The 16081-nt window shown below is 42.9% G+C and overlaps 1 protein-coding gene across 6 annotated transcripts in view; it reads right to left on the reverse strand.

Moving 5' to 3' along the window:
- Nucleotides 1-16081, reverse strand: part of szt2 (SZT2 subunit of KICSTOR complex) — a 45233-nt gene that overhangs the window by 24430 nt on the left and 4722 nt on the right. For 4 of the 6 annotated variants that reach the window (XR_013296408.1, XM_077583899.1, XM_077583901.1 and 1 more), the window contains exons 8-38: nucleotides 15774-15984; nucleotides 14016-14186; nucleotides 12659-12890; nucleotides 12468-12597; nucleotides 11716-11861; nucleotides 11470-11622; nucleotides 11122-11236; nucleotides 10062-10270; nucleotides 9747-9986; nucleotides 8982-9060; nucleotides 8239-8327; nucleotides 7992-8160; nucleotides 7784-7901; nucleotides 6937-7050; nucleotides 6650-6853; nucleotides 6484-6584; nucleotides 5751-5889; nucleotides 5393-5677; nucleotides 5052-5262; nucleotides 4706-4833; nucleotides 4142-4409; nucleotides 3806-3968; nucleotides 3638-3730; nucleotides 3176-3254; nucleotides 2776-3084; nucleotides 2493-2628; nucleotides 2309-2425; nucleotides 2038-2107; nucleotides 1782-1967; nucleotides 948-1142; nucleotides 433-622 (exon numbers count right to left, since the gene is read on the reverse strand). Coding sequence is in view for 5 of the 6 variants with exons in the window: in XM_077583899.1 (XP_077440025.1) it covers nucleotides 433-622; nucleotides 948-1142; nucleotides 1782-1967; nucleotides 2038-2107; nucleotides 2309-2425; nucleotides 2493-2628; nucleotides 2776-3084; nucleotides 3176-3254; nucleotides 3638-3730; nucleotides 3806-3968; nucleotides 4142-4409; nucleotides 4706-4833; nucleotides 5052-5262; nucleotides 5393-5677; nucleotides 5751-5889; nucleotides 6484-6584; nucleotides 6650-6853; nucleotides 6937-7050; nucleotides 7784-7901; nucleotides 7992-8160; nucleotides 8239-8327; nucleotides 8982-9060; nucleotides 9747-9986; nucleotides 10062-10270; nucleotides 11122-11236; nucleotides 11470-11622; nucleotides 11716-11861; nucleotides 12468-12597; nucleotides 12659-12890; nucleotides 14016-14186; nucleotides 15774-15984 (5050 nt within the window). In the remaining variant the exon portion in view is untranslated. The remainder of the gene's footprint in view (nucleotides 1-432; nucleotides 623-947; nucleotides 1143-1781; nucleotides 1968-2037; nucleotides 2108-2308; nucleotides 2426-2492; nucleotides 2629-2775; nucleotides 3085-3175; nucleotides 3255-3637; nucleotides 3731-3805; nucleotides 3969-4141; nucleotides 4410-4705; nucleotides 4834-5051; nucleotides 5263-5392; nucleotides 5678-5750; nucleotides 5890-6483; nucleotides 6585-6649; nucleotides 6854-6936; nucleotides 7051-7783; nucleotides 7902-7991; nucleotides 8161-8238; nucleotides 8328-8981; nucleotides 9061-9746; nucleotides 9987-10061; nucleotides 10271-11121; nucleotides 11237-11469; nucleotides 11623-11715; nucleotides 11862-12467; nucleotides 12598-12658; nucleotides 12891-14015; nucleotides 14187-15773; nucleotides 15985-16081) is intronic. The other 2 variants (XM_077583902.1, XM_077583898.1) reach the window with 1 other exon arrangement.

The raw sequence follows: 16081 nt of genomic DNA on the forward strand, positions 1-16081 counted from the left end.
TAAACTATCCCATATAAAATGGCAGTTTTAGTCAACTCAAAATCAGTCACATTCAAAAACATTGGACTGCCTTTGCTTTTAAAAACATTCACTGAGAATATCATCATATCTAACTCATGTGATTACTAAATTAACACATAAATAATGTTGAAGAGTTCAAATTTCATGAACAAATAATTGTATCATGACCAAATGAAAAGTAACTCATATTAGAGCATACCACAAATGTCTTTGTTATAGCAGAAGATGTTATCTGTCGGAGTCATGTGCATACACAATGAAAATCGATTTTTTTTTTTGGGGGGGGGTTTTTTTGGATAAAAAAAGCGGAATTCCGCGAATTAGCGGAAAAATCACATCCCTGCAAATATCACTTGGCTGCATTGCAGCGCTCAGTTAAATGTACAGAAAGGTGCTGTGGAGTGGACTCACTGTGAGATGCGGACTGCACCGACTCGGCCAGGCTGACACTAGAGGGGGTCTTGGGGGGCGAGGTGAACTCGTTCAGCAGCTGGAGACTAACGGAACTCTGCGTGTTACCGCCATCTGTCTTCAAAAGACCGTCTGGCTCGCCGAACTCCGCCGTCACCTCTCCGTTGGCGTCAGCAGTGACGTTGGCAGCCTGTGCGTAAAACGATTAGAAGCTATTGGTTGTTTAAACTCCCTGTAAAGTGAAAACAATTGCGTCTTTATTTTCCTTTTCAACCTCCTCACTCTTCAGACTTTCACTGTGTGACATCCATACACTAATGGCAGATAATGCGGCACTTTAAAAGCAGCTCCATCCGCTATATATCGCCACAATTCTACTATATAGATGTCAGTGTTTAGACGTTCACCGCAATCATCTTCAAACGTGGAAAGAATTTAGAAACTATTTTCTGTATTCCATTTTCAGGGTCTTTAAAAGACTTAAAAACTGCTTGAAAATATTAAGACTTTCTTACCACATCTTCGGCCTCAGCATCACTTTCCAAGAGAGACTCTTCCTGAGACGGCGGCGCCCTGTTGGCGGCGGTGCTCTCTGATAGCCTCTTGACGGCGTGGATCCTTTGAGGGTGCAGCCTACTCAGTGACGCGTAGTAGAAGCTGTCCTGCTCGCTGTTGAGCACGTAGTCAGAGAGTGCCATGCGACGGAACTCCTGCAGGGGGCGCAATACAGATTAAAGGGGATTAGGGTACATAGAACCTATATAGACTGGTGCCTTGAACAACATGAATTCATATCTTGTGCCTCAAATAATGTTCATCAATTGAAATGAATGAAAATGCCCTTAACTCTTTGACTGCCAAGCGTTTTCAGAAAAGGGATGCTGTGGGTGCCAGCTGATTTAAAAAAATAAATAAATTGTGTTTGGACTATGGAAACACACATACTACCAAGGCTTTCCTCCACCCGTTTCCCAAAAAAAACATAGTTAACGACTTTTAACGTCTTTGGCAGCCCTCCTTAGGATTTTACTAAACGTTATTAAACGTTTTTGGCAGTCAAAGAGTTAATCCATTCCAGTGAATCCCACCCACCAAGAGAAATAGCATTGGGAGTAAAAATAAACATTTTGAAGCATCTTTTTTGAGGAATTGTTAAGTATCTGCAAAAGTGCTGCTTGTTGTGAAGAAAGACAGGACAACAGAAACTTGCTCCTCCTGCTCTGTTGTGTCCAAAATCATTTTTACTGTCTGACAACAATTTTTCACACCAGACACTGACATCAGCTAAAACTAATTTTTCTGAACACTACTGTGAAGGCAGTCGTATCATAACGAGCGGAGCGACTTGCCTCCTTGAACTTGCCCAGCGACTGCTCGGGCCTGAAGACAAACTGCAGTGGGACGTCCTCGCTGCGACAGTGTGGCCGTCCGGCTGAGTGAACCACGTGTTGCGCCACCTTGAGCAGAGTGGCCGAGCCGATGGTGCGTGAGTGGCGCAGGGCCGACACAATCTCGTCCTCCAGCAGCCAGCGAATCTGACCGAAAGGAAATGGCAAAGAACGTTTAGCGGCCTCTATGGGTAGGAGAGCGTCACTGCACACTCACCTCGTCCATAGTGGCCAGGATGGCCAGCTTGTGAGGAAGCGGCAGCTTGGACAAAGGTTCGCCACAGACCCTGACAGAGGACAAAAATTTGATTTTGGCATCTGTCTTTGCACCAATAAATGAAATCATCTGCCTCCATTTTGAGCTTCAACTTTAAAAAGGCAACATCCACCCATTTTCTTTCTAATCGATAGTCAATCTGTTGATCAGTGGTTGTGCTATTACTTTGGCTAAAGTTAAACACACAAAGAAAAACTTGTTACACTCTCACATGTCCACATCAGCTCCCTTCAGTCCCTCCAGCACGGCCGACAGCTCCTCATCGGACCGATACGACGACGGCTGTCCCGGAGAACGATTCAGGGACACGCTGCTCTCAGACGTGTACCTGCGAGACCACATACACGACGTGATGACAAATTTAAACGCCGCATTTAGCATCACCACCACCTCACCTGTTGTGATGAAAGTCCGCCATGACTTCGATCTCCAGTGGTAGAGTGAGGACAAAGATGTCCAGCGTGACCGAGAGCTCATTCAGGTCCACCAACTGTAAGGCCTCGGCGTCCTCCAGGCAGGAAATGATTTCACCTGCAGGTACAACATTCAAAAGCAGTTTACGGTTGTTAAACTTCACAACCTGGTTCCACCACAGTTGTGCCTTGAGATAAGAGTTTAAAATGTCTTCTTTTTTTTTTATCATCAAGAGAGCTATTACTAATATTTGACCTTACTCACCGAGGCAGGTGGGCAAGGTGTGAATGGGTGTGGATCCGTGGCAGCTCTTGGCGCTGACAGAGCAGGTGACGTGCAGGAAAAGCGGCGGCATGTCCATCTGCGGGCCCTCCGCATCCAGCAGGGAGTCTCCTTCCTCCAGGATGCTGAAGGAGTCTTCATCCTGATCCTGGTTGACCGTGTTGGAGTCCGAGTGCGAGCGTTCCTCACCGCCACTCAGGTTCCTGATGCCGCCGCCGCTGGGCTGCTCCTCGTATTCCACCACCAAATCGTTGTCGCTCTCTGTGGTGATGCAGCCGCCGGATGTCATTTCTGCAAACATAAGGTGCCAGATTACATCTTCCCTCTGATGCGGAAGTGGAAAACAAAATGGTGGCCGGAAAGATGTTGGCAAGAACCTCACCGTCTTCAGTGGCTTGCTCGGCTTCAGACACCATCTCTTCGCAGGGCCTCACCTCCATATCACCGTCCTCCGAGTCCTCCTAGAGAAGCCAAACATGTCACATATTCACATAGTCCTGACATGACGTAACAAATGCACACAACATTGTGGAACTACCACATGTCAGTGTCTACTAGTGAAAAGGGTCATATTGGGGATAATAAGTAACTCATTACGTAATGAGGCAGAAAGGGCTGGGGAAAAAAAGCGCAGTTTCGCCAGAATATAAACATGGACGCACACAATATTGTGGTACGACCAAATGTCAGAGTCTAGAGGGTCTAGAGGAGGGGGTGGGGAAACAACTCTGGAGGAAACGACAAGAACCAACATCGTTTGGACATAAAAAAAGGTGCTGTAGTACCTCAAATCCCATTCAGATTATTTTCAAGAAATTGAGGTGATGAATGTGGACTACCTCACCTCCTTCTTGGACGACGGTGGGCAGTAAAAGAAGTAATGTGGATTAGAAGGCACAGGTTTGAAATACTGGAACACGATCCCCATGAACTTTTCCTGTGGAGGTCGAAACATTTCAGTGTTGGCACAGTAACAGCGTGTCATGCGCCCCACTCCTCCGTGATATTTTACCTGAATTATTTTGTGCACGTCAGGACACATGTCACAGGTAGGATGCGTCTGGAGCAACTCGAGGGGGAACGCCGGGATCTTCCTGGAGACCTCCTGGATGAGCCGGGGTTGGGGGGCGGGACCCCTGGATTCCGCTTCGCTGGCGGCATCTTCCATCTCAAAACTATTTGCGTAAGAGATGTGCAGTTCATATGGAAAGTATTCACAACACACACTACTTCAAAGTGCTTCACTTTTCAAGACTTTTACAATTCTGAGGGGAAAAAATGAATTGTAATCCATCTTGGAATAAGGCTAACATAGCTAAACGCTGTGAACGTCTGCGTGTTCTTCTACCTGGACAAGGAGGCCACAGCAGACTTGACGTCTGCTCGATCCTCCTCTGCCTCTCCGACGATGAAGGTGGCAGACCTCCCGGTGGGTTTGGGGTGCCGAGTCCACGTTGGCGCTTGGCCGTTCTCCCGGAACTCCCGGATGTGTCCGCACAACGTCTGCAGGAAGGTCGTGATGTCAATTTCCTGCAGGGACTCCTCACAGTAGTCCATGGCCATCAGGACATCCTGGGAGCTGATGCTGAGCGACTGCTGGAGGCTCCGGTAGACACCTGAACGCCACACACAAGACAAAAAAGATTACCGTTGTCTGCCAGAAACAATTGCTTTTAACAAAACAGGGTGGGAGAAGTGAGTATCACGTGAAAGGCTGGGGCTGTGGAAATTCACAGTCCAACTTGGACCCACCATACCACATTGAAAACTTTCAGACAGAATAGCAAGCCAGACAATAAAATGTGTAATTACCCCTATGTCTCTTGCCTAGTCTTCTATTTAAAATATGGTGGAATTCCATAACCAGGGTGACTAAGAAAGTATACCCAAACTTGTGGTTTAGGTGGTTCACCTTTGGCGAAGCTCTGCTGGTAGTGTTCCTGGAGCAGGCTGCAGTAGTGGGCCAGCTCTTTGTGCTTGTGAGGCTGCGCCAGACGGTCGGTCCAAGGCGACGGGCTGCTGCGGTCCTGAGAGAGCGACCTGTCCGGACACAATGAGAAGGAAATGATTAGGATAACTACACAAGTGATGGGTTACGACGAGTGGGTATTTTCACTAAATCCACGCCCAAAGAGTTGGAAATGTTTGCAAGCACGTATATCCTGATAAAACGCTAATGCTAATATCAATAATTGCGCGGGGCAACCTAATGTGGGTTGCACGTGCCTAAAGTGAAGACGTGAACGCCGCAAATGTACCTGAAGAAAATGTCCCGGGGCTGCCGGTCGGCGGCGGGGTGTACCAACTGCTCCTTGAGCAGCTCCAAGCAGCAGTTGTATACGTAGACGGGACACTTGAACTGTGTGCCGGCGCTCTGCTGGGACAGCTGGCGGCCCAGGATGCCGTCACTGCTGCCGCCGGGCACGGCACAGCGTTGGACCTCAGAGAAGTGAACTTTGTCACCCAGATCTACAACACACACACACACACACGTGCATGGAAAAGTGTGGGTGAAAAGTGGTTGTTTTAACCGTAAAAAGGGGGGCATTTTGAAACCCTGTAGCAAGGAGACCCCCATTTGCAGCTGCCGTACACTGACCTGAGCCGGGCGTTCCGGGCTGGCTTTCCGACATCCTATTATCCCAGCAATCTGTCGGCAGAGCCTCAGGGGTCCCACTCGGCCCCTCCAAGGGAGACGAGACAATGGGCGACGTTGCGTTGAGGCACCCGCCGCTTGAGCTCCTCCTCATCTCCCGTCCACCAGTGGATTCGGACGGCGAGTCGACCTGTGACTTATTGCGGGGTGTCAGCATGTCGTCCTCCTGCGTGCTGATGTGACTCAAAGGCTCCGCCTCCAGCCCAGAGGTCATCAGCATGAGGACATCTGAAGAGAAGAAAAGTAGACACGTTTATACGTTGTGGTAGTTTGTCAGTGAGCGGGAATAGAAATGCGATACCTGCGTAGGTGGCTGGCAGGAAGGTGAGCAGGATCTGCTGGGAGCTGATGTGCTTGGCGTAGCACCTCCACTGGGGCACGGAACAGCTCTGCCCCGCCAGCGAATGCTCATCAAATACCAGGTCGGCGTTGGCCAAACTCTGACAGTCAAACACACAAACATTCAAAATGTTTAGACGCTTTTCAGCCAATTACTTTATTTGACATTGATGTGTGATGGTTTCCTTCTTTTCATTTTCAATTGTACTTTTAATATCCTTGTATTACATATATTATTTTTATTTATATCATAGTATGTTCATATTTATTTTTCTAACATTTACACTAACATGTATACTCCATCCATCTAATATTATTGTTCGTGTTGTCCGATATTTGGTATTGTTTCCTGATATTTTGGTCATAATATATAATATAGTTAGTTGTATTTCTTTAAATTTATTTTTCAAATATTCAGTATTATTATTTAAATTATTAAATATTGTTGGCAAATACTTTCGTTAAAAATTTTACATTTATCAGTTCAATATTTATGTCTTTTGTTCAATATTTTTTTAGATACAATTTTTCGTACAAACACAAACACTTTTTATGTTATTAAATTATCTTGCGTTGTATTAATTTCCAATATTTTTGTCATAACATTTTTTTAGGAATTTTATTATATTATAGTATTATTTTTACATTATTCTGGGCCATGCACTAACGTTATAAATAAAGTTGTACAGGATTACCTGTAAAGTGCTGGTGGATTCCGTCATCTCTTTACTACTGCCGGTTAAGTGAAATACTGACATCACATCCTGTCTGTCCAGGGGGCTCGTGAAGTCTTCTGCTGAAAAAAACCCAACAAAAAACATCATTAGACTCGTGAGATCTGCCAGGCCGGTAAGGACTCACCGTTGATGACCGGCAGGGTGAAGGGGGCACAGTGGCCGTCGCGCTCGCGCTCCAAGACGTGGCGCATGAATGCCGCGTGGTCGCCAATGGCTACGGGAATCTCGCGGTCGCTGAGTTCCTGCTCCAGGCTGCTGTGGAAGAGGCCCAGGAGCAGCTCGTTGGGAAGGCAGGAGCCGCTGCGGAGGTGCTCCTCCATTTCCACCTCTGTACACACACGGACGGTGTCGTTTGCCCACAATAGAAAACCATCCTGCTTAAGATGTTTCAAAGAAAAATAAATAAAATACCTGTGCTGAATGTAAGGAAGAAGAGCTCCACCTGCTGACATTTGGGCAAGAGCTGGATGAGATCAAACTGGAAAGGAACCATGTGAATGCTCTCCTCTGAGGTAGAAGGATTTCCTGAAACCAGATGAAAAGGTGGAGGACAAAGCCGAGTAAATATTTGGTACACTTTGCATGGTGTAACAGCTAAGGTTTTAGAGTTTTGCAAAAAGAAAAGAAACATGGATGTCTTCTCCTAAAAAAAACGATCGATTTTTTTCCTGTACATTAGTATGTTTACGTAGTCCACTTATACTCTGCCCTTTGATGAGCTGAGTAATTAACTCTTTGACTGCCAGACGTTTTCAGAAAAGGGATGCCGTGGGTGCCAGCCGATTTTAAGCATTTTGACTGATCTTTCAAGGTCCATAGAAAATTATGTGTTTGGACTATGGAAACGCACATACTGCCAAAAAAAGATTGGACTCTCATCTTCCATCAGAAAAAAAAGTTTGTTTCTACCTTATTCAGTTTTTGAGTAATCAACAATAGAAAATGGTTAGTTTCACCTGTTTTGAAAAAAAAAACGTCTTTTAACGTCTTTGGCACTCCTCCATAGGATTTTACTAAGCGTTATTTAACGTTTTTGGCAGTCAAAGAGTTAATTAAAATAGCAAAGTGATTTCACTGCCCCCATCATTATGTCAACTTTTATAGACTGATAGGCTCTAACTGTATTCTGTTAAAATAGTTGTAGTTATTAATGTTTCTAAAGATTGTTCACTAATTGAATTATAATATCAGCCAGACTGGTAATTACATATGGTTGTTAGAAATGAAAGCTGAGAAGAAACTTGAAAAGTTTGGTCACCTATGGTGTCCTTGAGTCCAGAAGGCACAGAGCAGACTTGGTCCTTGTTCTGACACAGTTGACTCAAAAACTCAAATGTCATCATAGTGGACATGCAGGCTGAATCTCTGGGAAAGATCTGGATAAGGAGAAAAAAAAAAACACCGCAAAAGTCAACCAATCGGGGGGGGAACTATTTCGAAGTGGGAATGGTCGCCGAGTGACGCACGGCTTGAGGCACTTCCTGGTAGCTGAGGCCCAGCAGGTGGCGATGTTGTTCTGAGCAGTTGGTGATGGTGCCGCTCTGAGGCTCCACCCAACATTCAGTCACCAGGTTGAGCTCCATGTCCACGTCCACCGCCTCCACCTCTGTGTCGTTGTCGTCGTCCGTGGAGAAGCTGTAACATTTGGGACAACTTTATTGACAAGCAGTGGCGACCAACAAACATCAAGCGAAGGCGCAAACAAGGCGCTACCTGTCTTTGGTGGAGGTCGCATGAGGCGGGAAGAGGATGTACTGGACGATGCACGAGTGACTCTCTCGCTCAGAGTCGGCGGACATACCCTGGCGTGGACACAAACAACAAGCCACATGCTGCTTCACCAAGACAATTCAATTAAATGTTGAAATTTTTCAATTTGCATGTTAATGAACATCACATTGGACACATGCATGTTAACACACCACACCGGATTATAGCTATAGCCTAATTTCCATCCGTTGTCCCCAGGTTGATCACAGAAATGGAAACAAATTATCTGTTCACATGTAAAAAACATTAACAAAAAAAAACATTAATTTTCTACAGCAACGTCATTGGCGTGGCGACGATCAACATTAATCAGTTTTTTTTTTCAATTATTGGTTGTTTGATTCAGAATTATTTTTGTATTTTGTTTTTATTGTTTATTACTTTGTTTAACTGTAATTTGTTACATAGTAAAGGTTTTTGTGAATAGTGATGTAGGCGTGGATGATTGACGATCATGCTTATGTTATCATTTTCAGTGTTTGTTATCTCAAACTATGACAGTGATACTATTATTTTGGATATTCTTGTTTTTTTTGTTATATATTGAGATGCCTTGGTTGGACTGTACATTGACAGTAATGTATATTTACTGAAAACTTTGAAAAAAAAAATTTATATTTAAAAAACAAAAATCTGGATTGTTAGTGCTCTAGTTTTGTATCCAAGATGTAACTGAAGTCATTTACCTTCATAGGCAGCTCAATGACCATGTTGACGATGCCGTCTCCACTGGCAGCAAAATTAAAACCCTCCGACAGGCGGATCCTTCACAAAACAACTTTCAGAGTCAGTCTGCTTGAGCGGGATAAAACAGAAGACAAAAGGAAGTACAGTAGTGCCTTGAGGTACGAGATAATTTGTTCTGTGACCATGCTCGGAACTTAACACTTGCATCTCAAAGCCCTCTTTCCCCACTGAAATGATTGGAAATGCCATTAAAATGTTCCAGCCTCTCTCCAAAAAACTCAACTCAACTTTATTTGTAAAACAAATGTTTCCTTTTCAATTAATAATATCATACTACGACTGAGAGTGGTAAAAAACAATCTTTTTCAAAGAATTGTTGACTTATGGGCTCTGTGCACAAATCCACTACTTCCTGAACTCAATACCACTTCTTCATTTCCTGTCTTTCGTGGTTGGACAAACTGATTAATCCAGGTGTGTCTGGCCATTGTCGTCGTGGTTACTGAGGTCAGGCACACATGGATTAATCAGTTTGTCCAATCATGAAAGACAGGAAATGAAGCAGTGATACTGAGTTCATGAATTAGTCGATTTGTGCAAAGAGCCCTTATTCTATTTGTCAAACTGCTGTTTGTTGCGAAGTGAGTTTACTTTGCCGCCACCACACAGCGCTCATCAAAGCAAAGAATTGCCCAAACGACGACTTGTATGTTGAAAAATTCGTCGCTTGTATCTCAAGGCACCACAGTACGCTGGAGACTCACTCGGACAGCATGGACAGGATGTGGGCGACGGCCTGCATGGCCACGGCCGGACCCTGGCTGTTTTGCACTGCCCAAACCCAGCGCCGGTGCAGAAAGTAGCGGGACAGTGAGGCCAGCGTGGACGAAGCGGCACGGTTGCCCGCCACGTTGAGGGGCGCTGCCCCGCCGGAGGGCTGCGAGGACGAGTTCTCCATGCTGAAGATGAAGGGAGTCCTGAAGTCCAGAGGCAGCTTCTCATATCTGGAGAACAGATCCAAAACACTCACAAAAAAAAAAATAGAAAAGCAACTTTTGTGAACTGAGGCCTGAACCGACCTGATGAGCAGCTTCTCGAGTGGCTTGTTGAGCACTACAACGCACGGCCGGTCCGACAGTGCCTGCTTGGGGGTGGAGAGGGCGGGAGACTTGGATGGCGATGGCTGTCCCGCCGTTGCCTTCCTCTTTGTCTTGGGCGTGGCTTCCTTGCTCTGAATGCGGTGCGGGAAGCGCAGCTTGAGGATTTGCTCGCGGAGCTCGTCCACAATCTGACCGGCGGGGAACACAGAATAGACACTAAGTACGGTCCCAGGATTTAAAAAATAATTGGCTCTGCAAGTACCACTGCAATGACCAATATTGAAATGCATGAGAGCAGTAGCGTAGGAATAAATACTTATCAAAAACAAGACACACTTTACAAGAAAAAGGGCAAAAGATGAAATATTATGAGAAATGAATTGTCTGAGACCAAAACGAAATACAACAAGAAATGTTGAAAAAAAATGTTACAACAAAAAAAAAAACAATCAAACTGATAATGTTATTACATGAAAAATATTTGCCATTTATGAGAATGTCAAAATAAAAAATAAAAAACATCTAATTTAACAGGAATAACGTTAAATTGTTATATGCAAAAACTTTGAATTTTACCCCAAAAAATAAGTAATACATTCATTAAAAATGTATTGCACATAAAAAGTAAATGAAGTAGCAACTATAAAAACACTTATTAAATACCACTGAACTGTACATGGGCAGTGATTCATTCGTGTACCACTAGAAGGAGCCAAAAATTTTAAATGTGAAAATCATTGATTTAGAATGTTGTTGATTATTGATATTGGCTTATGTAGAGTAGATTGCAATGGTAAGCCTAAACCAAAAAATAAAAAATAAAAAGTTTTAAAATAAACCGTTCTTAAAGTTAAATACAACCGAATTACACTTAGGCAGCAATTCTTTCACGTACTACTGGAAACATGGAACCCATGGAACACTAGAAGGGAATCACTAATCTAGTATAGCAATAATACATTTTTGAATCTTTTTGATTATTGACACAGCTAAAGTTCTGAGTGTATTATTGACATGATAATCTGAAATGTTCTGCTACCTTGTTTCGAACATGCGCCGGCGTGCCGATGGGGAAGCCCAGTCGCAGAACCATGCAGGGGGTCTTGGAGATCAGTCGGACCAGATAGAAGGAGGTTGGAGGTTGCTCGAGGGAACTGCGGACACACAATGTGGACCTCACACATGTTGACAAAACAACTGCACATTATGTTTAAAGCCTCCTCTCGAGTTAGAATGGTTCTTTATCCTTGTCAAAGGACTATTATTAAGTTGGGGCTTTGATTGATTAATTTGGCAAATATTTTTTCGATTAATTGATGAATCGGGGAAAAAAAATAAAAAAATTCCTCAACCAGCTCAATGATAATAATGTCCCCATTGTCGTCACCTGTATATGAGCTTGACGTAGGAGTAGCCCTCTACCAGCACGAAGCTGCTCCAGTCCCTCAGCAGCGAGGTGAGCGCAGAATGGGAGATGCGACACTGGATGGTGCTGTAGCGGCCGTTGTTGCCCGCCGTGTGCAAGTGCTTGGGTACCGGCCTGCATACACACAAACAGATACATTTATATGCAACCAAAGACACGTATACACACACAACCAAACACACAAAGACTGTGTTGTGCGCGACTCACATGTCGTGTTCCAGGATGATGGCGATGCGGTGCATGTGCAGCCACCTCTGCCAGAAGTTGGCATCCATGGAGAGGATGGGCTTCCAGTAGGAGGCGAACTGTGACTGCGAAGAATCTTTGGAGCCACCATGTTGCAGGGACAAAACCTGCACCACCCGCAAAACCACATCATGACATGCCCTGCTTATGTCACCTGTCACTCGACTATCATGTGTTTGGACCACAGGTATACAAGCGATATTGGAATTTTGTGTTCAACGTAGGGCTGCAATGATTAAAAAAAAAAAAATGTTAGGTAAGAATTCACTGGGCCAGGCCCCACCTTTTTAATTAATCATGCATACTCAAAGTCACACATACTACTGTAGAATGTGAGGATGGTAACCCCAAGTGGACAGAAATAATACAGGCACCTCGCATGTACATGTGACTTGTGAGTTTAATCATGCAAAATACATTTGTATCCAATTCAATAAATCGACAGTATAATCATTGAGGTGCAACAAATCGATTCATGGACAACTACGCGATTAACAAATTCATTGACTATTTGGACAAACAATTACTTGTTTACATACATTCATTTGCTCCCAAAAACGTTAAAATATTTGAAGTTTCCCAAAGACGTATTTATACGTTTTTTTTACAACTAGAACATCTGAAATTAATCATAAGCGCTTTAAATGGTGAAGGTGTGTGCTGACTTTCTGGAAGGACAGCGTGAAGGTGGCTTCTATTGTTGTTGTGCTTACCGGTGTGGTGGATCCAGGCGGGATGTAGAAGAGCGGAACTCCATTTTTGGTGCTTTCAGGGATGGTGTAGTTCTCCGGAACGGAGTTGAAAGATTGCAGGTGTACCAGCATCTGATCCGTCTGGTTGATGCTGAAAGACAGCCAGCTCTTAATTATTCCATGTCAATGTCGGTTGGCCGTTTGTGCGGTACCTCTGCAGAGTGTTCCAGAAGCGGCGGATGACCGAGGTGCGGTAGGGGCTGGTGATGGGCTTCCTCTGTGTGCAGCTGATGTCGTGCAGGATATCGTAGCTGCCCTCCATGGTCACCTCCACCCGGGTGGTCCGCTTGCTGGGGTCCATTGGCCACGAGGCGGACGCCACATACTCAATGTGCATGTTGTGCTTCCACAGCAGCACCAGCTTCACCTCCAGTTGGCTGCCACCTGAAAGCAAGCAAGACGCACAAAGTCATAATGAGTTGTAATTGTACCAGAAAAAAAAATCTTATGCGAAACAATTCATGGGAAGTCAATATTATGAGACACAATTTGTAGGAAGTCGGAAACTTTTTAGAAACTATTTGTCAGAAGTCGAAAACGTATGAGTGCTGATCTTACAAAAATAACATTAAGAGAATCAACAACAAGAATAAGTCTGCAATATCGCTAGAAAAACACTGAAAACTCAAAAGAAAAAAAACCTAAATTTTTTAGAAAATAGTCATATTTTTAACTCATTCACTCCCAGACATTTTCACTGAAGCAATCTCCTTCCCCTCTGGATTTTGACTGATTTTGCAAGGCCCACAGAATATTTTAAAACATGGAACCTACCAAAAGAAAGATTAGTGTCTCTTCTTTCATCAGGAAAAAAAGTATATTTCTATGTTTATGTTTTCAACAATTAGCATTAGAATATAGCTAAGTTTTATCATTATTCATAAACCTGTTGAGAACTGTGAATGAGCTTTTTTTTTTTTCAACATGGCCCTAGTTGATCTTTTTTGCTCTGCTGCCACCTGCTGGTCGTTTGTGTAATAACGGCTTGGGATCCCGTCGGAGGGGCTGGCTGAAGTGGCTGGGGAGAGGGAAGTCTGGGCTTCCCTGCTAAAGCTGCTGCCCCCGCGACCCGACCCCGGATAAGCGGAATTGAAGACAGAACGGAACGGAACAATAAAAAATATAGTTAAGTTGTAATGAGAAAAAGTCATGGCCTTAAAAGGAAAAAATAATAATCTTGACGAAAAAAGCTATACTTTTATGACAGAGAAATTGAAATATTATGAAAAAACAATTACAATATTCTGAGAGGAAAAAAATCATAAATTTTATGAGGGGAAAAGAGTCATAATATGAGAAAAAAGAAAAAGAAAGAAAAAAATCCCCCCCACAAAAAAGTAAATTTTATAGGAATAAAAAAGGCATTCCCCCAAAAATTAAAAGTTGCAATGAGAAAAAAATTGTAATCTTATAAGGATAAAATCATACACTTTTGAGAAAAAGTCATAATCTCATCTCATGAGGTGAAAAAAAACGTAATCTTATGAGAAAAGGACTTTCTCGTGCAACCTTTGGTGAGGCTGATCTCCCGGATGGTGTAGCCCTCCCTGAGCCTGACAGACACCACGCTGATTAGATAAGCGTGCACGTCCTTCTCCGTGTGCTTCTTCCTGCGCATCACCAGTGCCGGATTGCCGCTTGCCGACACCAGGTGCTCGTTGAATAGCTTGTGCTGGGACACTGCAAAACATCAAACATCCAGAATGTCACAGCAACAACAAAAGCCAGAACCTTTCATGAAAATAAAAGGTCATGTTACCAGAAAATGATGGTCATTTTGTGACAATTTTTTTCATGCAATTTTACAAGAAAAACTCGTACCCTTCTGAGAAATAAGTCAATCTCACGAGAAAATGTAATCATTTTATAATGTAGAATCTTAAAATAAACAATTTATAAAAAATATCTTATAAAAAGAAAGTCTGAATCTGATGGAGAATCAGTGTACATTACAAGAATAAGGTTGTATGCTTGAAGAAAAAAAACAAATAATTTATTACAATAAAATATTTAGGGGTGTGAATTGCCTAGTACCTGGCGATTCGATCCATAGGTCACGATTCGATACCGATTAATCCCGATACGAATCGAAGTCGATTATGGCGGGGAAAAAATCTCTTTGCATGACAATGTATTTATCTGAAACTTCAGGCTTCTAACTGTGAGCCACTGTATTTAACAAACAGGTTGCAATCTGTTTCATGCTTGAACAACATTGAAATAAAACATTAAGGCTTAATGTTCCAATAATATAACATTCTTCCATGCTTAGAGTGTGAACCCTAACCCTGAGTAAGACGTTGTGTTGATTAACTAGTCATAATCTTACAAATTAAAATTTTGAAGAAAATAATTAGACTTACAAGCAGAATTTCCTAATTGAAAAAGTCGTAAAATGTTTGCCTTTTTTTACGAGAAATTAAATAGTAATTTTATTAGAAAAGTTGTAATTTTGCAAGAAGAAAAGTGCGACACCTTACAAGAAAAAAGTTGCAATTAAAAAAAGTGCAAAATCAAACTTTTAAAAGGAAATAGATTTTTTTTTAAAAAAAGATGCAATATTTCAACTAAGCCACAAAAAAAAAGTTAATAGTCTACAAGGAAACACATTTTGAGAAAGTAATTTACAGGGATGTGATTTGACCAAAGTGAAATTATCTGAAAATTTAGCCGGGGGTCTGGGGGCCGCTGGCACCCAGAGCTCATGGGTTTTCCGTGTTTTTAAGTACTTTCAATGCACTCACATGACAAAGAAATAGACAAAACAACAGCATAAATTTTCAATGTATATTGAACTATCCCATATAAAATGGCAACATTTTTTAGTTTAGTTTTTATTTTTAACATTTAGTCAACTCAAAATCAGTCACATTCAAAAACATTGGACTGTCTTTGCTTTTAAAAACTATCACTGAGAATATCATCATATCTAACTAATGTGATTACTAAGTTAACACATAAATAATGTTGAAGAGTTCAAATTTCATGAACAAATAATTGTATCATGACCAAATGAAAAGTAACTCATATTAGAGCATACCACAAATGTCTTTGTTATAGCAGAAGATGTTATCTGTCGGAGTCATGTGCATACACAATGAACTACAAAAAAAAAAAAAAAAAATTGGGGGGGGGGGATAAAAAAAGCGGAATTCCGCGAATTAGCGGAAAAATCACATCCCTGAATTTAAATAAACAATATATTGTGAAAATGTATTTTAAGCAGGTATAGAATAGACCACATGTGAGATGAATGGTCTCACCCACCACTTAAGATGTCCGAGTTGATGGCCTCTGGGGTCTTGAGGAAGGAATACGTGAGGAAGGCCTTGTGGTAGGCGTTCATGTCCTGGCTGTCCAGGTCCAGTGAAGGACAGTTGGGCAGGTAGGATCCGAAGGTGGCCACAGAGATGAACTTCATCAGTTCCACGTTGGGGATGTAGCCGAAGCTGCAGTCGTACGAGTACGGCCCGCCCACCTAAATGGACGCACGCCCAATAATTCCCATCACATTGCACTTGGTATACCGCAATTAAGAGTCTGAGAGACTCTTTTGTGATTAAAGGAATACTTCA

Source organism: Vanacampus margaritifer, chromosome 13 (genome assembly GCF_051991255.1).
Source record: "Vanacampus margaritifer isolate UIUO_Vmar chromosome 13, RoL_Vmar_1.0, whole genome shotgun sequence".
In the NCBI taxonomy this organism is placed as follows: domain Eukaryota; kingdom Metazoa; phylum Chordata; class Actinopteri; order Syngnathiformes; family Syngnathidae; genus Vanacampus; species Vanacampus margaritifer.